At 45.5% G+C, this 23,932-nt stretch overlaps 1 protein-coding gene across 1 annotated transcript in view; it reads left to right on the forward strand.

Annotated features, from left to right (window-relative positions):
• The window catches only part of LOC136638779 (sterol O-acyltransferase 2-like), a 34,035-nt gene extending 17,408 nt beyond the window's left edge, over positions 1-16,627 (forward strand). The window contains exons 4-10 of the mRNA XM_066612809.1: positions 810-1,092; positions 1,962-2,037; positions 3,570-3,651; positions 4,313-4,358; positions 4,509-4,638; positions 7,120-7,217; positions 16,535-16,627. Coding sequence (XP_066468906.1) covers positions 810-1,092; positions 1,962-2,037; positions 3,570-3,651; positions 4,313-4,358; positions 4,509-4,638; positions 7,120-7,217; positions 16,535-16,627 — 808 coding nt within the window. The remainder of the gene's footprint in view (positions 1-809; positions 1,093-1,961; positions 2,038-3,569; positions 3,652-4,312; positions 4,359-4,508; positions 4,639-7,119; positions 7,218-16,534) is intronic.
• The last annotated feature ends 7,305 nt before the right edge of the window (positions 16,628-23,932 follow it).

The raw sequence follows: 23,932 nt of genomic DNA on the forward strand, positions 1-23,932 counted from the left end.
GTTGTTTCTTTTAAAGCACTAAGGGGCATGGAAATCACCATATGAGCATCACTTTCCAGTCTCATGACCCTGTTGTCCAGCCTCTTGCTCTTTTCTTGCCCACTGTAGTATTTTGTTTCAATAGTGTGCTGATGACACAGTGTCAGTAGTATTCAGCACCCCTGAGAAAGCACAAGTGAAGGCAATTGTTGATGGCACCAGAATAAATATTAGCAGGGGACACCAATGCGCAAAGTACATTTGTGGGGGTGATGAACTTCTTGTAGCTTAGAGTTTAGAAAGGAAAAATAAACAGTGTCTTTTACATCAGTGTTCCCATCCTACAAATACAAAAGTTAGCCCCTGGGGAATTACATATATATATCAATGGAGAAAAAGTATCCATGCGTTTCCACCCATGCAAGATTTGCAACCCTGTGTTCACTCCAATCTGGGGATTTCCTTATGGCACAAGCTGCGCTAGGCCTGCCTCTGGTGCCGCCAGTCATCCTTCAGCAGACATCCTGTAACTGCAGGTATCCCAGCAACAGTTGCTTACCAAAAGGGGTTAACATCTCCCCTGATGGGCTTCCTGAAAACTTCCGGGTTCAGGCAGGCCCAGACCAAACTAGCAAAAACCTATGTAGAAATCAGTATTTGCTGATCAGCCACTAGATCAGAGAGTAAAGCATCTGGGTGAGGTTATCAATAACCCCAGTTCAAGACCACCGGTACTTTACAGTCCCTTGTTAATGGTCCATTAATGATCCTCCGCTTAATGTTCATATTGCCTATTTTTGTCTTCATGGCTGCCTGTCTTTCTTCCACAGGCTTGTCCTGGACTTCGAGCTCTTCATCTTTGCTTTTGGGAATCTGCCCAGGGCACTCTTTACCTGGCTCTGCATGTTCCTCTATACCTTGCTTGTGCCCTACAAGTTCCTGCAGATGTGGGCCAGCGCCTTGAGGACTGCAGTACACCCTAGGCTCTTCACAGCCACCACAGTTGTTGTTCTGCTGGTCTGCCATGCTGTTATGTTGGGCTTCTACCCCATCTATGCTATGGGCCACTACCACCTGGGACCTGCCTCCTGTTTGATTGTCATCCTTGAACAGGTGCAGCACCTTGACCGTCCTGGACCACGAACATAGCTCATTGTGTGGGAAAGAAGTTCCTAAGCAGTTTGGGTGGGGGAGGGGCATGATCTTAAGGGAGAACCAAATCAGATCTGTCGAGTTTTCTTTTGACATGGTATATCCACGTGTCCAAAAAATAGCTATACTTGGAGATCTACTAAAACAAAATCCAGATTCAGCACAGAGGTGGCCCAAATTGTTCAATCAGAATGTATTTTGTGTATTAAGCAAAACACCTTAATATTGCCATTCTCCTGCTGATTGATGATCGGCTGGGGAAGCACACATGCATCATCAGTGAACCTAAACAGGATCCAGTCTCTTGCAGCATGGCAGAGGGCACAGTTCTTTGTTCTGTATGTGCTCCATGCTGGTAGTACTGTGGCAGCTGGAGTGAAAACAGAGGTTTCCCAGACTGCATTGATGTCCTTGCTGTCCTTGCCCAGCTTTACAGGACCAGGTCGAATCTTTGTGACACACAATCTCTGCTGAGCTGGTAGTTAATAGCTTAACTAGAATTGGATCACAGCACCATTCAAAGGAATGTCCTCTGTTTTGCTCTAGCCATCCAGAATGACTCTGAAGGGGAGGAGAAAAGACATCTTGCATGGCATGTTCTGGTGCCTTCAAAACTTGATGCTGTGACCTCTCTCTAGCTATGCTACTGCTGGTAGCTGCAATACCACCCTCTAGTCATTTGCAGCAAACTGCAGGCCAGGAACACAGGCAAGGTACCATGATAGAGAGTGATATCTGAGTCCCTCTGCCCAAATGCCAGGTCAAGATCACCAAATAAGAAATTTTTTATTTTCATCTTGCATCAATGTTTGCTTTCCTTCCCCATTTAGGTCCGTTTCCTCATGAAAAGCCACTCATTTCTGCGGGAGTCAGTGCCTCCTATCCTATATGCCAAGTCAAAAGATGGTGAGTTTCATTTTGGACTCTTCTGCGTGGCTCTTTCCATGGTTCTCAACAATGGTGCAATTCTCCAATGGTGCAATTCATCCGATTTCCAGTGCTTTCAGATCCTGCTTCCCACTCTTTACTGGTTCTCCAAAAGCCAGGGCTGGTTCAAGACTTCCTAATGCATGAGACATGTGCCACAAGCTGCCCCTGCTTACAAGGTGATGTGCCAACATTTCCCACTCTCTGGAATGGATATGGAAAAGGATGGAGCAGAACAGGAAGTGGGGAGGAAAGATGGGCTAGAGCATTGGAGACACTCCTTCACACTTCCTCTTCTGCTCCACTCCCTCTTCATTTCCCAAACCAGGGAGTGGGTGGACAGAGATGGGTGCCCCACCAAGCTGCTGTGTGAACTAAGTAACTCAGTCTCATGGATGGGCCGGCCTTGTGAATGGCTACCAGAAATGAATTCCTCCTCTGCTTCTCAATCTTGCATAAAGCACAAGAAAAGGCAACATCTTTCAGTACAAACTGAATTGATGCACTGTTTTTTCAATAAGTGCATTCTTTCTCTTAGGGCCAAACTACAGGTCCAGTCTTGTTATCTACGGATTTTTTATACACGGATTTGACTCAACACGAATGGCCCCTGCAAATGAGAAGGAATGTGCTGATCCCTGGAGAAGGGAAAAAATGCATCCCTTTAAAATCAGTTTAAAACACTGAACAGTCCTTTAACAATAGCCTCCTTAATGAGAGGGGGGGAGCAACCGACTGACAATCCATCAGTCCTTCTCTTTCCAGCAGACCCCTCCCTTCCCCCTGAGCACAATAATAATGAGGCTCAACCTGTACATGTTCCATCAAGCATATCAATGTGCCCAGCACGTTTTGGGGTTTTTATCTACCTACTGGCAGCCAACATGTGTTGGGGACGAGTGTTCAGTACAGATTAGGCCAGGGGTGTGAAAGCCCAGGGGCCAGATGTGGAAGCTTTTTATCTGGCCCTCAGGCTCTCAGCTGCTGAGTAGTGCTGAGGCGTTACTGCTAAAAGGGCAGCCCCCATGAAAATTGGGATCTCCAATATCTTGAAATATGATCAAGATTTGCATATTTTATCTTCTGTAATTTGCAGCTAATGAGTTCCTAAGTAAGTGAGAGAAAGTGTTTATTTTTGGTTATGACCTGTTTAATGCCATCACTTCCTGCCTAATGACATCTCTTCCTGACACCACTTCTGGCCCTTAGCAGGCATCATGAATGCTGTTCAGCCCTTGATATGAAACAAGTTTGATACCCTTGGATTAGGCCATAGCATGACAGACTTCAGTTCCATCCCTATCCTACTTAGCTCACCGCATGCACAGAGCCGGGATAGTTTTTGATGAAACTATACAACTGCCAGGGCACAGGGTGCTGCCTGAACCTACACACCATGCTGCTGTGTGTTCATATGCAGTCAATCCCTTTTCTCAGCATGCAGCACAAACTCGTGTCTCTCTGCTTCTCCCTCTGTGCTCTCAGCTGCTTCTTTGATTTTTATCTTCCAGGGAAGGTGCATCCACCTGAATTCTCAACTTACCTGTATTTTCTCTTCTGCCCCACACTGATCTACAGGGAGAGTTACCCAAGGTGGGTCTTCTCTATACCCCTGTTGGTTCTTTGGAAACTTCCTTTATCCCCAGCCCTAGTGCAGTTATTCTGTAAGCCAGGAAGTGGGCATGAAATTGAGAAGTGGGTCCATAGGGTTCCCAAATACTTACAGTGTAAGAACCCATCCTGTACACCAGGGCTTCTCAAACTAGGGCATCACAACCCCCCAGCCAGAGGGCCCTGGCCTCTGCCTGCTTAAGGGGCGGGGGTGGGGGGGAGGCATGACGCAATCCCCAGAATTGCATCACTAAGGGGGACACAGGGACTAGCATGCACTTACCAGTCCCTGCTGCAGCCTCCCCGGGGAGCGGGGAGCCCTACGGGACCTTCCGCAGAGCTCCCTAGCCTTCTAAAAGTGAAAGCGGAGCGATTGCGCTCCACTTCCGGTTTTGCAGAGGCAAAGCGTGATCACTCTGCTTTCACTTTCTGGAGGCTGGGAAGCCCTGCAGTGGGTCGCGCAGGGCTCCCCGCACCTCCAGGAGGCTACAGCAGGGACCAGTAAGTGCATGCCAGTCCCTGCACCCCCATTAGTTATGCGATCCTGGGGATCACGTTGCTGCCTCCCCCTGCCCCCGCAAAGAGTTAGTGTGGCTCAAACTCTCCCAGTACACTCACCCAATGTCTGCTCCTTTCCTTGCAGAACACCCTATGTGCGCTGGAGCTATGTCATCAAGAACTTTGCTCAGGTGAGAGATGCAGAGTGGTGTTTTAGGAGGTTGATAAGTCATGCCTGGCCTCTCTGTAGATGAGGAAGATACTTAGGGACAGGCCAACAAGCGTAAGACACACCCATTGCTTTGGGCAGGAGGTTTATTTTCCCCCTCTCTCTTTTGCAGTTCCTTGGCTGCATGTTTTTCATTTACTTGGTCATGGATCGTCACTGCATTCCTTTCTTCAGCAATATGAGCAAGCAGCCTTTCAGCCTCAAAACCCTGGTGCTCTCAATCTTCAATGCCATATTGCCAGGTATATGGGCAGAGTGGTCTAGTTTGCGTGGTGAAATGAGTTGTGGGATGGAATAAAGGGAACTTGAATCCATTATTGTTCATTTTTGGGTGGGACATTCCAGAGGCCCCATCAGCCATACCTCCAAAGCAGCCTTCTGTCTCTTAATTCTTCTCAGTGGATCCCACCCCCAGCATTTCCTCCACTCCTTTTTCTATTGAATGTCATAGATAACAGAAAAAAGAAAAATAAAAAATATGCAAAATGTGAGAAATCATACAATTTATTTTTCATAACGTTTATGGTCACAGGATTTAGGATTGTGTTGGCACAGAATTCTGATTCATTGTATTATTAGGATGGAGTTCATATAGCAGTGCTCTGTTTGCAACCTATTCACTTGTGTTGTGTATTTGACCGCAGATCCTACCCTCCTGCCTGTGAAATGAGCAGCAATGTATTGCAGAGTTTTCAATTTTACTTGCATAAATCTGAAATTATCTCCCTCTAGTTCCCAACTAGGATCCCTCGTTGAATCCCAACTAGGATCCTTTTTAGCCATCTTGGTCTACCCCTGCCCCTAAGAAAGGAGGACATGAACGGTAAATCAACCTTGAAAAGTCAAGCTATAGCACTCCATAAAAGCAGGCACACCACAGGAAAGGTGTTTGCAGAACAGGTATCCCCAGTTGATTCAGCCATGTAAGCCAAGCCAAATAGCTACAGCCAGGGCATGAAATCTCCAGGACCTATGGCTATATGACCTGGGAGAAAATCTCTTTCCAAACCTGAAACGGCCTATTGAAATAAGAACTGCCTTACTGAGTCAGAGCTCAATCCTGAACTCTTAAGTGCTTGTAGTATAAGTGTACTGCTCGTGTTGGGTGTTGCAAATATGTTGCCATAAGGCACACCCGCACCAAATCTGGCTGGTGCCAGTTGACACCGAGACCAGTGCCAGCCAGATGCTGCACAGAATTAGGTAACAGCTGTGGGTGGTGGTGTGTGGGAGGCATTCCAGGGCAGGGGAACTGGGTCAAGAAGGGGGTGGGAGCGGCAGAGCTCTACTCTGCCAAATCCTGAAATCTGTGGCTGGCTAGAAGGCCCAACACAATCTGTGCCAGCAAAATAGCTGGTGCAGACTTGAGAAGCCCCATTGCAGGGCTTGGGACTTTCCCCGGAGAAGGAGATGAAAGTCCTTTTTTCGCAAGGAGATCTCCGATGGCTGCTATGGGGCTGCAGGTTACAGTGGGAGCCACTTTGGCAGCGCTGTAGCTGGTGTCAGCATTGCTGCACCCAGTGGTGGCAGTGCTTTTAGGACTGGGCTGCCCAACTCCTGATCCACATAGTACAATACAATGTAGTATTCTGTTTCCAAACAGTAGGAGAGTTTGTTTTTTTTGCAGGGGTTGAGCCTGCAATCAGCATCCAAACCAGGTCAGGGACAAAGTACTACACTACAGCCTCCCTACTCCCTACCTTTGCCATATTTTATACCCATTTCCAGGCGCTATTTATACATAAAACTAACACCCCATGGGCACGTTATGCATATTTTGTGTGTAGCTGAATGCTGAGGCCGGTGTCGTAGACTTGGGTCTCACTCCCAGGGTTTTGGGTGCTCGGTTGTTGGTTCTGAACCCTAGAGCCCTCAAAGATCCCTGTTTGGTAGTACTGCCACCACCCTGTAAGAGCCAGTGCCTCAGCACAGGGAAACCAAGACCCTCTAGGCTTACTATATCCCTTGTAGGCACTGAGCACTTTCTTTACTTAAAGTCTCAGTCTTCAAGTTACTAGTCCACAATGAGGATTTTTGGTAGCTTGCTGAACGGCTAGGCAGGATTCTGAACCTTTGTCCCCAACAGACAATGAACCAACATGGTAAAAAGATTTTCTACTTTATTAAATACATAGGGTTACAAAAAGGTTACAAAAGGCAGCAAATGCTAGAGGCTTAAAAACTTCTAGGAAACATATCAGCATAAAACAACAAAGCTAACTGGCTAACACTATTATTTCCTAACCCTCACCTGGGTCAGCTTCTTTTGTAGATCCTTAGGCCAGTTACCTATGGCCACATGGTCCTGGCGGGCAGGATGTGCACCCACCACCTCTCTCACCAAGAGACAAGGAACAAAGACCCTGTCCTCAGGAAATGGGGCTGGAAGCTCCCCCTCTCAGTTCTTCCCTCCCCCTGGAGATCTGCAGCTGCATTCCATCCTTGATGGGCGTCTTTCTGGCTGCCTAGGTGCTACATAATCACCTTCCATTGAGTTGTAAATCCTAGCAGCTAGGAAATGCAAGCCACTTCTGTGTTACTGTTTTAGCTTAGTTCAGGCCTTGCAATGCTACTAGGCCTGAACTGTACATATCCATGACAGCCTGGTCTCTTCCAAAATGAGGATCGGTGTATACCAACATTCTTGGTATACCGCTGATCAAGTTCTTGGCAGATTTGGTGCTTCCCCCTCCCTACATTAACCTTATCCATCTATTCCCCAGGGACATTGCTGCTGCTGTTGGGTTTTTTTGGCTTCCTGCACTGTTGGCAAAATGCTTTTGCTGAGATGCTGCGCTTTGCCGACCGCGCCTTCTACAAGGTGATGGTGGGGCTGGGGGAGAGGGCAGGGAAGGGATGGGGTTGTTTCTGTGCTGTTCGTTCTAGGCGGACCCAGTGGCATACGAAGCCCATTTGGCACCCAATGACAAAATTTAATGATAAATAATAAAATTATAAAATAATTATTTAATCCAGATTCACCATTCCCAACATATCAGAGCATCCCCCAGCACATTTCCCCCTCACAAAAACAGCATCCTGCACTTAGCAGCCCCCCAACACATATCCAACAGTTTTTGTTCCACTCCTCCTGAGACACCCCCCCCCCCCAAATCTCAGTTCCACAATCGCCAAAGCACAGGCAAGCAGCCTGAGTAACCCGACTCTCCCTTGTTCCTCCTTACAGTCACAGAACCAGGCAAGCAGCCCCCAGCAGGCACTGGCTTCTTCTCCTTTCTCTGGTGCTGCACGAGGTTCCCTCCTTGCAGGAGCCACCAGGAGGAGAGGGAGAACAAGCGCAAGCTCCTTGCTCCTCCTTCCAACTTCAGACTGAGAACAGCACCAACCAATTAGGGGGTGTCACAAAAGGCCTAGCTGTGAGGGAGTAGGATTTCCCAGCTCCCACCCCCTTCCCCTTTGGCCAGGCCAATAATGTTGTTGGTGCCGGCCAGAGTCGCTCACCATATTGGCCCGCATCCTTTCTTACCTTCACGCTGGCTGGCTGGCTGGCTTCCCCCTCATCCCTGGATCAGGGCCACCGCTGGCTGGCTCAGTGCCAAATTTTGTGCATGTCTACTCAGAAGTAAGCCCCATAATAGTCAAAGGGGCTTACTCCCAGGAAAGTGAGGATAGGATTGTAGCCTCAGCCACCTGCCCTTGGTGCTTCCAAGATCACTCCAAGAGTAGTTCCCACACTATTCAGCCCCCCCCCCGCATTGCTGTTTGTTGTGGGTGGGCATTTGCACCATTGCCAGAAGAACTGGCTGTGCTGTGGCTGCCGCATGGCTCAGCCTCTTCTTCCAGCTCCTCCACCAATCGGAGCTAGGACATGTACTGCCACACTACCTGGGAGCTCAGCTGCAGGCTGTAGCAGCTTTCAGAAGCCGCACAGTTGCAGCAGGTGCCTGCTGCGCTGCTGCCACCATATAGGGAGGTGCGGAGGGGCTGGGGGCAGTTTGTCACCCTCTCAGAAGGTGGCACCTGGGGCCGACAGCCCCCTTTGCCCCCCCTTTGTAGGCCAGTGGCTGGACCTGGTAGGACATTTGTTTTCCTGTGTCAGCTTTCAAATGTTTTAAAGAAGTTTGTAGCCTTTGTGGTTGCAAAGAACACAAGACAGGAAAACATCTTCTCTTTTAACCTCTATCTGACTTAATTCCTCGGTCAGGAGGAGCCGTTCGGGCAGCGGTATCTCCCCGAAGTCTTTTGCCGTGAAGAAAGATGCAAAGAACTCATTTAATTTCTCTGCCATCTCTAAGTCTCCTTATATCTCCCCTTTCCCTCACTCACCATCCAGAGGGCCAACCGCTTCTCTGGCGGGTTTCCTGCTTCTAACATATTTGAAGAAGCTTTTATTATTCCCCTTAATGTTGCTGGCCATGCGTTCCTCATAGTTTGGCTTGGCCTCCCATATCACCTTCTTACATTTCTTTTGCCACAGTTTATGTTCTTTTTTATTCTCCTCATTAGGGCAAGACTTCCATTTACAGAAGGAAGCTTCCTTGCCCTTCACAGCCTCTCTAACTTGGCTGGTTAGCCATGCGGGCACCCTCCTGGATTTAGTGGAACCCTTCTTTCTTTGCGGTATACACCTCTGCTGGGCCTCTATTACTGTTGTTTTAAGCAGCCTCCATGCACTCTGGAGAGATTGGACTCTTTTTACCCTCCCTTTCAACCTCTTTCTAACCAGCCTCCTCATTTGAGGGAAGTCCGCCCGTCGGAAGTCAAGGGTTTTTGTGAGAGATTTGCCTGGTATTCTTCCCCCAACGTGCATGTCAAAGCGGATCGCAGCATGATCACTGTTCCCCAATGGCTCAGTAATGTTTGCATCTCTAACCAGGTCCTGCGTACCACACAATATTGAATCCAGAGTCACCTGTCCTCTGGTGGGCTCCGTGACTAGCTGCTCTAAGCCACAGTCATTTAGCATGTCAAGAAATCCGGTTTCCTTATCGTGACCAGAACACAAATTGACCCAGTCAATATGAGGATGTTTGAAGTCCCCCATGATTACAACCCTGTCCCTCCTTGTCACCTCCCTGATCTGTTTCCTCATTTCAAGGTCCCCATCCGATTTCTGGTCTGGAGGACGATAGCGCACCCCCAGTATTACATCGCTGCACAAGCCTGGTAATTTAACCCACAGAGATTCTACGGTGGAGTCGGACCCACCTTCAATCTCTACTTTGCTGGATTCTATACCTTCCTTAACATAAACGGCCACCCCACCTCCAACACGCCCCTGCCTGTCCCTCCTGTAGAGTTTATAGCCCGGGATTGCGATATCCCACTGATTCTCCGCATTCCACCAGGTTTCCGTTATGCCCACTATGTCAATATTTTCCCTTGTCACCAGACATTCCAGTTCTCCCACCTTTGCTCGTAGACTTCGGGCATTCGCATAAAAGCATTTGTACACGGAATGCCCCAGGATGGGCTGCTTATTCGCTCCTTTGTCCCCGCATCCTCTCATTGTGCCAAACCGTCTATCACATCCCATCACGCTACCTTTCCCAATTTTCCCAAAGGTCAACAGGCATGTGGATGCGGGAGAACCCGTGGACATTATATATCTGGACTTTCAGAAGGCGTTTGACACGGTCCCTCACCAAAGGCTACTGAAAAAACTCCACAGTCAGGGAATTAGAGGACAGGTCCTCTCGTGGATTGAGAACTGGTTGGAGGCCAGGAAGCAGAGAGTGGGTGTCAATGGGCAATTTTCACAATGGAGAGAGGTGAAAAGCGGTGTGCCCCAAGGATCTGTCCTGGGACCAGTGCTTTTCAACCTCTTCATAAATGACCTGGAGACAGGGTTGAGCAGTGAAGTGGCTAAGTTTGCAGACGACACCAAACTTTTCCGAGTGGTAAAGACCAGAAGTGATTGTGAGGAGCTCCAGAAGGATATCTCCAGACTGGCAGAATGGGCAGCAAAATGGCAGATGCGCTTCAATGTCAGTAAGTGTAAAGTCATGCACATTGGGGCAAAAAATCAAAACTTTAGATATAGGCTGATGGGTTCTGAGCTGTCTGTGACAGATCAGGAGAGAGATCTTGGGGTGGTGGTGGACAGGTCGATGAAAGTGTCGACACAATGTGCGGCGGCAGTGAAGAAGGCCAATTCTATGCTTGGGATCATTAGGAAGGGTATTGAGAACAAAACGGTTAGTATTATAATGCCGTTGTACAAATTGATGGTAAGGCCACACCTGGAGTATTGTGTCCAGTTCTGGTCGCCGCATCTCAAAAAAGACATAGTGGAAATGGAAAAGGTGCAAAAGAGAGCGACTAAGATGATTACGGGGCTGGGGCACCTTCCTTATGAGGAAAGGCTACGGCGTTTGGGCCTCTTCAGCCTAGAAAAGAGACGCTTGAGGGGGGACATGATTGAGACATACAAAATTATGCAGGGGATGGACAGAGTGGATAGGGAGATGCTCTTTACACTCTCACATAATACCAGAACCAGGGGACATCCACTAAAATTGAGTGTTGGGCGGGTTAGGACAGACAAAAGAAAATATTTCTTTACTCAGCGCGTGGTCGGTCTGTGGAACTCCTTGCCACAGGATGTGGTGCTGGCGTCTAGCCTAGACGCCTTTAAAAGGGGATTGGACGAGTTTCTGGAGGAAAAATCCATTATGGGGTACAAGCCATGATGTGTATGCGCAACCTCCTGATTTTAGGAATGGGTTAAGTCAGAATGCCAGATGTAGGGGAGAGCACCAGGATGAGGTCTCTTGTTATCTGGTGTGCTCCCTGGGGCATTTGGTGGGCCGCTGTGAGATACAGGAAGCTGGACTAGATGGGCCTATGGCCTGATCCAGTGGGGCTGTTCTTATGTTCTTATGTTCTTAATTTCTTCTCCTGCCTTTGTCTTGTTGTTCTCTAACCTCCCCAACCAAGGTCATCAATACAACCAAGGTTGTATTAATGCTGAAAAATTGGATAGGATTGAACCCTTAATCCCTTACTCTTTTGTCCTAGTGATCAGCCAGTTAAGCACACTGTGTTCCCTGGTTGTATTCTGGATGTGCCATGGAAAAGCAGGTATCATGCAAGCACCAATACCGCCTTGGGGGAGTTCTGTCCCTCATATGAGGGCAAATTCACTGTGTTAGGATGTCTGCCGTGTTCATGCAGTGTTTCTGAATGAAAGTACTGTGGACTGATGGCACAACTCCAGGCTTTCAGCCAAAAACACATGCCAGGGAGCTGCAGCCAGTTGCCACTGCCTGGAGTGTGCCTGCTATTTATCAGTGAGCAAGTGAAGATGCGTGACTCCTTGTAGCACTTCATGTTTTTTCTGCAGGAAACACCTGTGTATATGCTGCCAAGACAACTGCGTCCATAAAATGGGAATCAGCCGTTAGGGTCCAGATGCTGGAACTATTAAGTAAAGTGTGTCTATGTGGGTGGGGAGGGCAAGGGAGCATGCAAATTAGCCCTCAGGCTTGATAAACACCTACCATACTTGCATATATAAAAATGTGTGAGCCTCTCTGCTGACTGAGGGCCAAACTGGGCCTGACATAGGAAGTCCATGATTGGATCTTCCAACATCTTTTCATTTTGTGATCTGGGATGTGGGGTGTGTGTGAGTGGAGCGGTGTCTAGCCCATTCACTCTGTTCTGTAGTGGCTTTATGCACTGTAAACAGTGACAATTCTAATTATGCCTCTGCCTGGTTTCCGTAGAGTTACTTGAGGGTGCTGTAAGTCTGACACACAGGAACTGAACCAGTGATGGTAACACCAGGAAATGGCATTGTAACAAACATTGCCCTTGGGGTAGGGAAGGACCAGGGGAGACACCAACCCTGCCAGGACTCAACCCCCCTCCACCACCCTCAAGAACAATGCTTATTTATTTTTTGCTTACTCCAAGCCAGGTCCCAATATCATACATGCCCTGGTCAATTACTGCACCAAATGTTTTACATAAAAGATTTTTATTAAACTTAAGGGAGTTCAATTGCTCCATAAAAACATTTCCATATGCAACACAATAGCTTTAAAAACAAGAAAGATCTTAAAGAGGCTAAAACTATACTTACAAATCTCAGTATTGCTTCCACTATCAAGCTGTAAGCTTCCTTCCCCCTGCACTCTCCTTTCCAGGCACCCAACCCCAGGTTTTATTCCTTAGTTGTTAATACCCTACACCTGACCCAGCCCATCTTAAAGGGGAAGGGACTTGCCCCCACCCCGTGACACGCCCCTCCCAAGTTGGAAGAGATTCCAGCCAAAACTGGAACTATTCCAACCCACGGAATGAGATCCACATTAAAATTAAAACCATAAACATTTCACTATCCTGTAAGATACAGTGCCAGCACTATGCCTATACTAGGACTGTCAATCATCTTGTGGACCCCATCTCCGTGACAATGAATCGGCCACAGAATTTAAAACTCCCCGAATATGGGAGATAGAAAATGAATAATCTTGTAAAATCAGTGACCATCTTAAAATCCTTTGGTTAGAAGACATACGCTCCAAACTCTGAAGGGGACTATGATCACTCTGGATTTGAAAATGGGTGCCTAAAAGAAAATGGCGTAACTTCATTACTGCCCAAACTACAGCTAATGTTTCCTTTTCCACAGTGGAATATGCTTGTTCATGCTTCAGCAATTTACGAGAAAGAAAAACAATAGGCTTAAGTTGACCTTGATGATCATACTGGGCCAAAATTGCACCCAGCCCACAAGAACTTGCATCAGTCTGTAAAATAAAAGGCTGTGAATAGTTTGGTGCAGTTAAAATAGGTGCCCTAGCCAAACACTGCTTGAGAGTATCAAAAGCTATCTGACAAGCTAGAGTCCACTTAAGTTTTTCAGGAGCATTCTTTCCTGTTAAATCTGTAAGTGGAGCAGCAATCTGGCTATAATTCTGTACAAATCGCCTATAATAACCCGACAAGCCCAAAAATGCTAACAAATTTTTCTTAGTTTTTGGAGGTTCCCAGTCTAATACACTCTTAACTTTAGCCTGCAATGGTTGAATTTGTCCTCTCCCTACTCGAAACCCCAAAAAATCTACATATGACTTAGCAAACTGACACTTGGATAACTTAACCATAAGCCCCACCTGCTGGAGTTTTGTGAGGACCAAATCTAAATGTTTCAAATGTTCCTCCCATGAATTTGAAAATATACAAATATCATCCAAATAAGCAATTGCAAAAGTACTAAATTCACACAAAACTAAATTCATCAACCTTTGAAATGTCGCTGGAGAATTTGCAAGTCCAAAAGGCAAAACTTTAAACTGGAATTGTCCAAATGGTGTAGAGAAAGCAGTTTTACATTTACTGTCTTGTGCTAGTGGTACTTGCCAAAACCCTTTAGATAAGTTCAGGCAAGAAATATACTGAGCTCCACTAACTTGGTCCAAAAGATCATCCACTCTTGGTAAGGGATGAGCATCAAATGTTGTTATCTTATTAATTGGACGGAAATCAACACAGATTCTAAACTGTGGATCTCCATTCTCATCCAACCCCTTCTTGCCAACCACTACTGGGACACTAGACCATGGACTAGCTGCAGGCTCAATAACATCTAATTCCAACATCTCCTGTATTTCTTTTTCTAAAATCTGCTTTAATTTCCCAGAAAAAGGACGACACTTAGTCTGAATAGGAGCACTATGACCAGTATAAATAGAATGTTCAACAAGAGTGGTTCTGCCTGGTTTGTTATTAAAAACAACAGAATGTTCCTGTAAAACTTCTCGTAACTGGACTTGTTGATTCCATGTCACATCCTCAGGCAACTCCATTGTTTCCACCCCATCTGGTTCCTTAGTCTCTGCAAGAAGATCTCTATCAATCCTGTCCTCCTCCTCCTCCAATCTTAAGGTTAAGACAGAAACAACATGTTCATAATAAGGTTTTAACCTATTAACATGGAGAACTTTTGGTTTCTTATGTCCCTCCACTGGCACAATCAAACAATTAACATCAGACAAGCATTTTTTAACAATATATGGACCCTCCCATTTGCCCTGCAGTTTATCTTGACGATCCGGTTTTAACACCAAAACCTTAGATCCTGGTACAAATGAACGTATACGACATTTTGCATCATAACGTTCTTTCTGAGAGGCACGTGCCCCCATCAAATTCTTTTCAGCACATTCCCTCACAGTTTTTATTGTTGACTGAAGAGTTGTCAAATAGTCCTTCACTGGAACCGGCATATGCTGAAGCTTACCCTGCCAATGTTCTTTAAGTAAATCCAAGGGTGTCCTCAATGAGCGTCCAAAAACAAGCTGATTAGGACTAAAAGCCAGTGATTCCTGAGGTGCTTCCCTAAATGCAGAAAGTAAAAGTGGAAGCCCCAGGTCCCAATCTGCTCCATGATCAGCAACATAAGAGTGTAACATTTGAGTCAAGGTCTGAATTGCTCTTTCAGCTACCCCATTCCCACGCTGATTATACGCTGCTACAGGAAGATGTTGAATACCTGATATCTCTGCCATTTTTTGTATTAATTTACTCACAAATTGAGGTCCCTGATCTGAAATCAGTGTGCGAGGCACTCCTAACCGTGCTGAAAAATCAAGAAGTACCTTTGCTACTACTGGAGCAGTAATGGATGATAATGCAAATCCTTCCACATACCTTGAAAAATGGTCAAGAATCAAAAGAATATGACGTTTCCCAGTCTTAGTTGGACTCAAAGGCCCGAGAATATCTAAAGCAATTGTTTCAAAAGGTGCTGAGGGAAATGGATAATATTGCAATGGAGCCCTAGTTTCATCAGTTGGTATTCCTCAAAATTGGCAAGTTTGACATACTTTACATTTCTGCTGAACATCTCGCCAAATTCCAGGCCAATAAAATCACTCAGATAATCTAGCCAAAGTCCTCTTAGCTGCCAAATGCGCTCCCCATGTGGATGCATGTGCAGTATTCAGGAGGAGTTCCCTAAAAGCAGCAGGCACAACAAGTTGTCTGGCAGGTTTCCATTCAGAAGAATGACCTTTACGCACATAGACCCGATAAAGGAGGCCTTGTTTCCAAAAAAAAACCTTCACTCATTTCTGCCATATCTTCTTCTCTTGATACTGCTTTCTCTCTACAACTTGCCAATGACAAATCAGATTGTACCAATTCCCTAAACTCACGTTGAGTAACTTCACTCTCCAATGCCATAGTCCATGCCTCTCGCAATTGTTGTTGTTCTTGATCTTCCAACTCCTCTACCCTTTCTGTACTTATAGACAATGCTGCCCTTGCACCCTCCACATTACTACTTCCATCCTGACATATAGCCTGTGCACGGGTAATAGCTAAAATTTGCGTAGTACGACAAAGGACATCAGCCCCTAAAATCAAAGGTGGTATGGGCTCAGGATGTATTATAACCGGAACTTGAGCCTCAAAATCTCAAAACTTAATATGAATTTTTGCAACTTCAAAATAATGTGTTGAGGTTGCATATGACCTAGCACCCATACAAACATCTTTACAAATCATATCTTCTGTAATCAAGGTCCTAGATACACATGACACATCAGCTCCAGAATCCAAAACAGCACGAACCTTCATTCGTCCATGAAACAACTCCACATCCTCTTCCCTTTGCTCAGATGCCCATTTCCTTTGTTCAGGAGTAATCCACTCATCTGGTCTAATCTCTCTCCTTCCTTCAGGTTTTCTCAAAAAAATTGTGTTGACTCTCACTGAACACTGTGCCACTGTCCCCAAGGCCTCTTGAACACCCACCTCTGTATTCTCAACAGAACTCATCCTTCCTGCCACTACTCCTGACTCAGCAACCACCTCCCGCTGATGACTTGTAACTACCATTGGCACAACATCTTTATTTGAATTTTGAGACTGTCCATTTGCCAATGCAGTTACTATAGAGCCTCCCAAACCTGTAAAAGTAGATACTTCCTCATGAACATCTTGTAAGGCTTTGGCCACACCCTCCTGTTCCCTAATTTCTGTAAGAGCAGCCACATCCTCCACTAATGGATGCTTAATATATCGAACCTGTGGGCGACCACCCTTAGCATCCCCTCTTGCCTTATACTGCTCACAATCCCTTTTTACATGGCCAGGTTCCTTACAAAAAACAAGTAATATGGGATACAGTATCTACTAATGGAAGTCTCCCTCTTTCCTTAGACTGTCCAAGCCCTTTACAAACAGTACGATTTGACTCACGAGGAGCTGACAGTTCCTGAGAAACTGCCGCACTTCCCGCTGTTCTCTATGTGAGCCTATATCATACTGTCTCTTCTCCCACCCACGATCAAACCGTGGTCGTTGTTCTGGGACTCGATGCAGATTAAAATTTCCTGGTCTCCTTGCAAGTATAGCATCTCCCAGATCTGCAGCTTTCTGGGGCGAATCCGGCTTCTGATCCTCTATCATAGCTGTAAGATCTACTGAGAGTAAAGAATAAAATTGTTCTTTAAGAACCACATTCCTTAACTGCTGCAGGGTCATAACTTTTTCTGCCTGCAGCCATAAATCTAATCTGTGTTCAAGCTGAGATATAACCTCTACTAATGAATCTCCAGGCTGTCTCTTGAACTGACGAAACCTCCTATGCAGACCATCAGAAGTAAGGGCTAGTCTGCGAGTAAGAGCATCCTTAAATTGTTGGTAAGTAGCTTCCTCTGATAAAGATGCCAAAATGTTCACAGCCACTTTATCTTGAACCAAAGGAGTAAGAAACTTTAAATATTTACTTTGTTCCACTCTGTTCTGTCTCATAGCTCTTTCAAACAAACACAAATAGTCCAAAATATCCACATTAGATGTCCATCTTGGTAGAGTACGTGAATCAATCTGTGGTTCTTTCTCCATTTCTAACCGACGCTGGTACTCTCTCTCTTTTTTACGATCTCTTCTATCTTCCTCAAAAAATTGACGCTGGTCCTGTAACATCTGAGTCTGTACTTGCAGGAGCTGATACATTAAACTCAACTCCCCCTTCATAGACCCAGCAACCTCAGAAGCACTTCCGTCATTGGAGGTATCAGGCAAAACTTTGTGCTTAACTTTCAGGCGAGCTCCAAAGTCCCGAGCCCCTCCTACAGCACCATCATATCCATCACTGTCTTCTTCCATCTCCTTTAAATTATCCAGATCTCCAGAATACTTAGGAAGTGACATTGTTACTCCTTCAGACTGCTCCTGAAGAAAATGAAACTTCAAACGCTCCGTCTTGGGAGTAGGGAAACTCTGCAACAACTCCAATTCAGCAGCTGAAAATTGTACTGCTCCCAGAAGTAACTTAGCAGCTCCTTTCCCTAAGCTATTTTCCTGTTGCATTCCTCACTCCACAAAACAAAAAACAGCTATTGCAATTGCATATTAATCAGTGCAAATTGACCAAGGACCATGTATCATTGGTTAGCACCACCCAGTTCTATTCCAAGTGACCAGCACCACTATTCCTTCTGTTAGGTACAGGTGTGCATCACCAAACACCGTGACTCACCACACCCACCTAACAACTCACCCCTGGAGGTACCCACCACTAATTACCATGCCAGACACTTAGCAGAGTCCACTGCTATTTACCATGTCAGGCACTTAAGAACCCTGGCTGCCACCATATAACAAACATTGCCCTTGGGGTAGGGAAGGACCAGGGGAGACACCAACCCTGCCAGGACTCAACCCCCCTCCACCACCCTCAAGAGCAATGCTTATTTATTTTTTGCTTACTCCAAGCCAGGTCCCAATAACATACATGCCCTGGTCAATTACTGCACCAAATGTTTTACATAAAAGATTTTTATTAAACTTAAGGGAGTTCAATTGCTCCATAAAAACATTTCCATATGCAACACAATAGCTTTAAAAACAAGAAAGATCTTAAAGAGGCTAAAACTATACTTACAAATCTCAGTATTGCTTCCACTATCAAGCTGTAAGCTTCCTTCCCCCTGCACTCTCCTTTCCAGGCACCCAACCCCAGGTTTTATTCCTTAGTTGTTAATACCCTACACCTGACCCAGCCCATCTTAAAGGGGAAGGGACTTGCCCCACCCCGTGACAGGCATCTTCATGAGTCCTGGTAGCAAGCAAATCCAACTAAAGATAGTTTGAAATGCCAGCTTCAACCTGTGTGTGCTTGTTTCTCGCTTATGTTTTAGAGATTATCTGGCTTTGTGAGGTCTTGCATTTTATCCATCATGCAATATCTCACACCCACAACATGAAGACTTTGCAGGCTTTCAGGAGAATGTCTTGGACGTGTTTGAACTTTGGAATTCTGTGTCCAGTTCTGGGCTCCACAGTTTAAGAAGGCTATTGACAAACTGGGTGGGTCCAGAGGAGAGTTACTCGAACCATGACAGAGCTGGAGACCATCAGCCCAATCCAGCTTACCGATGGCGCGCACTGTTGCAAACGTGCCATAAGGCACATTGGCAGGCCCTAGCGCTGGGCGAGTGCTGGTGGTATCCCAGCAGTGGCTGGTGCTGGGCTACTGCCGGGCAGCCTCTGGCGCTCCACTGCTTAGCAGTTGCGTGGAGTGCTGAGCAGTGGAGAAGTAGGTGGGGGCATGGGGGGAGGTGGAGAGGAAGTGTTCTGGGAAGGGGGAGGTGAGCTGAGGGCAGAGAGGAGGCGTTCGGGGGATGTGGAGAGAGGGCAAGGAGGAGGCGTTCCAGGGGGAGGGAGGGAGGCAGGACCGGCAAAGCGAAGCTCAACCAGATCCAGAGCCCCCTTGTTGGGCTCACTGCCTAACACGGAGGTTCTTAAGAACATAAGAACAGCCCCACTGGATCAGGCCATAGGCCCATCTAGTCCAGCTTCCTGTATCTCACAGCGGCCCACCAAATGCCCAGAGAGCACACCTGCATCCTGGTGCCCTGCATCCTGGTGCCCTCCCTTGCATCTGGCCTTCTGACATAGCCCATTTCTAAAATCAGGAGGTTGCACATACACACCATAGCTTGTAACCCGTAATAGATTTTTCCTCCAGAAACTTGTCCAATCCCCTTTTAAAGGCATCCAGGCCAGATGCCGTCACCACATCCTGTGGCAAGGAGTTCCACAGACCAACCACACACTGAGTAAAGAAACATTTTCTTTTGTATGTCCTAACTCTCCCAACACTCAATTTTAGTGGATGTCCCCTGGTTCTGGTGTTATGTGAGAGTGTAAAGAGTATCTCTCTATCCACTCTGTCCATCCCCTGCATAATTTTGTATGTCTCAATCATGTTCCCCCTGAGGCGTCTCTTTTCTAGGCTGAAGAGGCCCAAACGCCATAGCCTTTCCTCATAAGGAAGGTGCCCCATCCCAGTAATCATTTTAGTCGCTCTCTTTTGCACCTTTTCCATTTCCACTATATCCTTTTTGAGATGTGGTGAGCAGAACTGGACACAATACTCCAGGTGTGGCCTCACCATCAATTTGTACAACGGCATTACAATATTAGCTGTTTTGTTCTCAGTACCTTTCCTAATGATCACAAGCATAGAATTGGCCTTCTTTACTGCCACCGCACATTGGGTCGACACTTTCATCAAACTGTCCACCAGCACCCCAAGATCTCTCTCCTGATCTGTCACAGACAGCTCAGAACCCATCAGCCTATATGTGAAGTTTTGATGTTTTGCCCCAATGTTTGTGATGTGATATTGTGATGTGTCCACTGCTCGAAGAAAACAAGTTCAAAATTTCTTTAATTTTGAGTAAGCCCCTTTGTGGGGGCTGAAGCCCACAGGTGTCTGCAGTCAGTGTCCTGGGAGGGCCTGGGATTAGAATCTAGGAAATAAAAAAAATAGGGGTTCTTTGGCACCCTGCTGCCCACATCAAATTTGCCATTTCTGGAGAAGGTGATGATCAGGCAGTGGTGACTCAACTTCAGCATCTCTGAAAGAAGACCAGTATCAGTCAAGTGTCAGAGCAGACTTTGGGACTGAAACTACAAGGGGAATGGATTGTGACTCTAATTCTTCTTGATCTGTCTGTAACATTTGATGCCACTGGTCATCAACTCCTTTGGGTCAGTTCAGTCAGTTGGGAATTAGCAGTGTGTGCCACATGTGGTCCACGCCCATTGCAATTTTTGCCATGAGTTCCTAAAGGTTGGAAACCACTGCTCTAGAAAAACTGACAAATCCACTCTATCTTCCATATCAGACCCTCAAATAATTTTAGATGCCGTAGTTATCATATCCCATCTCCTTCAGATCACCCTCAAAGGACATGCAGCCAAATCCTGAGCTGCCCGGGGCAGTTTCCCATTTTATGGAAACAGTTGTCTTGGCAGCATATACACAGGTGTTTCCTGCAGAAAAAAACATGAAGTGCTACAAGGAGTCATGCATCTTCACTTGCTCAGAGATAAGAGCTGCTGGTATGTAATGGTTCCCTCTCGCACAGAAAAAGTGAGCAATAGATTGAGAGGTAACGTTAGCTACATAAATTGCCATTTTTCTGTGAATAGCCCAGGAGAGATTATAATGTAAATTTAGACCAAGATTTTTAAACTGCTTAACTTGTTCTAATTTGTGTCCATTTAGTTGCCAATCATACAACTTCCACATTCTAGAGAATACAAGTATTTTAGACTTGTCAAAATTCAGCTGTAACTGGTTTTCAGTCAAGTACTCAAACACTTTTTCAAAAGGTGTTTTAAACCCAAATGATTCTGAGACATTATTATCATCCACATATAGGAGGATTAGTACCTGAGTGGACCCTAATCTGGGACAGTGCCCATCCACCTCAGTCAAAGAGGGAGCCAAATAGGGTGGAGGCCAAAACACACCCTTGTTTGACTCCCTTGTTTGCCACAATTTTCCTTGTAAGGTGCCCCGCAGAGATACACTTTATTTGGCATGTGGTGTTTTGATGGAGTCTCCTTATAAGGAATATAAGTCTCTTGTCCATCTGTAGCTTTTCTAATTTATTCCAAAGTATCTCCCTATCTATAGGCTGCTTTTAAGTCTAGAAAGGCTGTGTAAAACCTAGATCTTGCCTTTCTAATATATTTATCAAAAAAATGTGGAAGGATGGTACAATGGTCCAGGGTAGATTTACCCTGTTGAAACCCTGCCTGCTCCAGGCCCAGAATCTTCTGATCAGATATCTAAACGATAAGCTTGTAAATATTTAGCATACAATTTCCCTATAGTCGAGAGCAAGCTGACCAGTCTATAATTTGAAGCTGTCCCTGTGTCACCCTTTTTGAAAATTGGAACCACGATTGCATTTATCCATGACTCTGTCATAATACCTGTTCTATTAACCATAGCGAACAGGGCAGCCAGCAAAGGTGCTCACCAATTTGGGTCAGTTTTTAGAAGTTCTACTGGTATCATATCTGGTGGGTGCCTTCCCTATTTTTAATGAACAAATACGTTCTTTCACTTCCTCCGGTGATACCGGAGGCCACACTGGAAGATCCTTTAAACTGAGAACCCAAGAGTTAGTGCAAGTCAGGTCCCTCAGGTCCCTCTCAAAAAACAGCATTTGAAAATGCTAAAGCCAACCATCGGGGAGGGGGGGGCAATGATAGACAAATCTGGACTAGCCACACAGCAGGAATCATTCACAATAGTCCAGAATTGTTTAGAGTTCTTTTGGGAAATTGCTTGTAGTAGCCTTTCCCTTTGTTCATTAATGAACTCTATTCTTTTCCTCTTGATAAGCTGACTCAGTTGGTTTTTTAAGGTGAAATAATGTGATGGAAGTCTTGTCATTTCGGAATCCCTATAGTTACGATAGCAATCATGCAACTGTACTTTAAAATTCTTACACTCCCTACCAAACGAGAGATAGCTGGAATTCCCCCCTCTTCTATTTCTCACCAGGAAACTGCTGCTAAGGTCTGATAGAATATATGATATTCATTCTTCATACTTTTGAGTTGTATAGAAAAATTATTTGTATTAATAATACAGGATCTAAAATCCAAACATACCTCTACCTTGAATAAATGGTGAGTTTTGTTCATTATATAATTTTTAGCAAGGGATCATGAACACAATCATAATCCAAATCAGGGGGGTTCTGTCCAGACATTGATTAATATCCACTGAAACCATAATGGGGAGGTGATCACTAAATACATAATCCACAATTGCAAAATCTTTAATATGGGGCCTAAAAGCAGGTGATATCAAAACATAATCAATCACACTGGACCTCTTGTGGGAAATGCATGTAAATTCCCTAGAATCAGCAAAGGTAGTCAAGCCATTCAGCCAGATTTTGTTAAGCTGAACACAAAATCTGGCTAAGCAAAGTTCAGCGGCAATTAGAGTTTGATCTTTGGAATGTCTCTGAAGTAAGAAGGGAGTGTGAAGGGGAGGCCTCCCCAACCCTCAGAAAGCCTTCTAAGGCCTTCAGAGGGCCCAAAAAATCCCAAAAACATAGGGGACAAGAGACTTGCCACAGGTTGGACAGAAGCTTGCCGTGAGCAGCGACTGGCCCCTGGGCTACAGTTTGGAGACACCTGAACTAGAGCACAGAAGGATAATCGACTTGACATCGCATGGCAGTGGTGTACAAAGGCCCACAGCACTGTATGCCATTTGGCACCCAGGCCCATAAATTTTTGGCATTCTCTCCATGACAAAAATTTTCAGTAAGAGTCATGATATGAAATAAATAATAATAACAGCCAGAGAACAAGCACAGACAGTGAACATTTCCTTTTACTGAACTCGTATATAACACATTTCACATATGCAGTGAATATGAGAGATCATAACCCAAATCAGAACAGGGAAGGAACACCCATCAGGATAATATGCAGTGGGCTTGTGGTCTATCATACGTACAAAAGCAGTTGTGTTATAGAAGAAAGGAAAACATACGTACACTTATGAAGAATACTTTTGGTTTTCTGGAATGCTTGCAACAAGCTACGTATTCCAGTGGTAATCTCAGTGTAATCCACTTTTGTTACAGAACACACCTTTTGTTACATAAATCCCAGTGCAACCCACTTTTTGTTACATAAGGCAGTTGTGTTTTCCTTTTCCTGCTCTTTGGCTATAATATTTGATAGAATAGAGATATTTCCACACGGTTTGTTTCATTGCATTCTGCATGAAATTGCGCATGGAATGATACGCCATGATGGTATTACTTGACAATACCAAGATTTTAAGAAGTGGGAGGTGGCCTCTGTCACTCCTCTGCAGCTTGACATAAAGGGCCTACGAACCCCATTTGTACAGCACTGCAGCATGGAACGTTATCTTCTGATTTTTTTTACTGTTTGGGGCACATTGACTGCTGGTGTCTCATCTTTGCATCCTATTCAAGGCCAGATATAAAATACTAAAAATATTTCCTTTCACCTAGACCTTAGTTTCTAGTTTTGTTATCAAATAAGGTCTAGTTCAAACAAAATATTTTCAAATTTAACTTTTGACAAACTGAAGGAAGGAGGTTCCAGGGCTACTGAGGATTCTTTTGGCAAGGAACGAGACACTGTTGTAGAAGAGCTGGAAAGAATCACCAAAGGCATCTGCCAGGAGGGTCTTCTGGAGCAAAGTGGGACAAGTTGGATTTCCACAGGTAAGGTAGTGCCACCAGTAGTGGT

Source organism: Tiliqua scincoides, chromosome 2, assembly GCF_035046505.1.
Source record: "Tiliqua scincoides isolate rTilSci1 chromosome 2, rTilSci1.hap2, whole genome shotgun sequence".
NCBI classification, from domain to species: Eukaryota; Metazoa; Chordata; class Lepidosauria; order Squamata; family Scincidae; genus Tiliqua; species Tiliqua scincoides.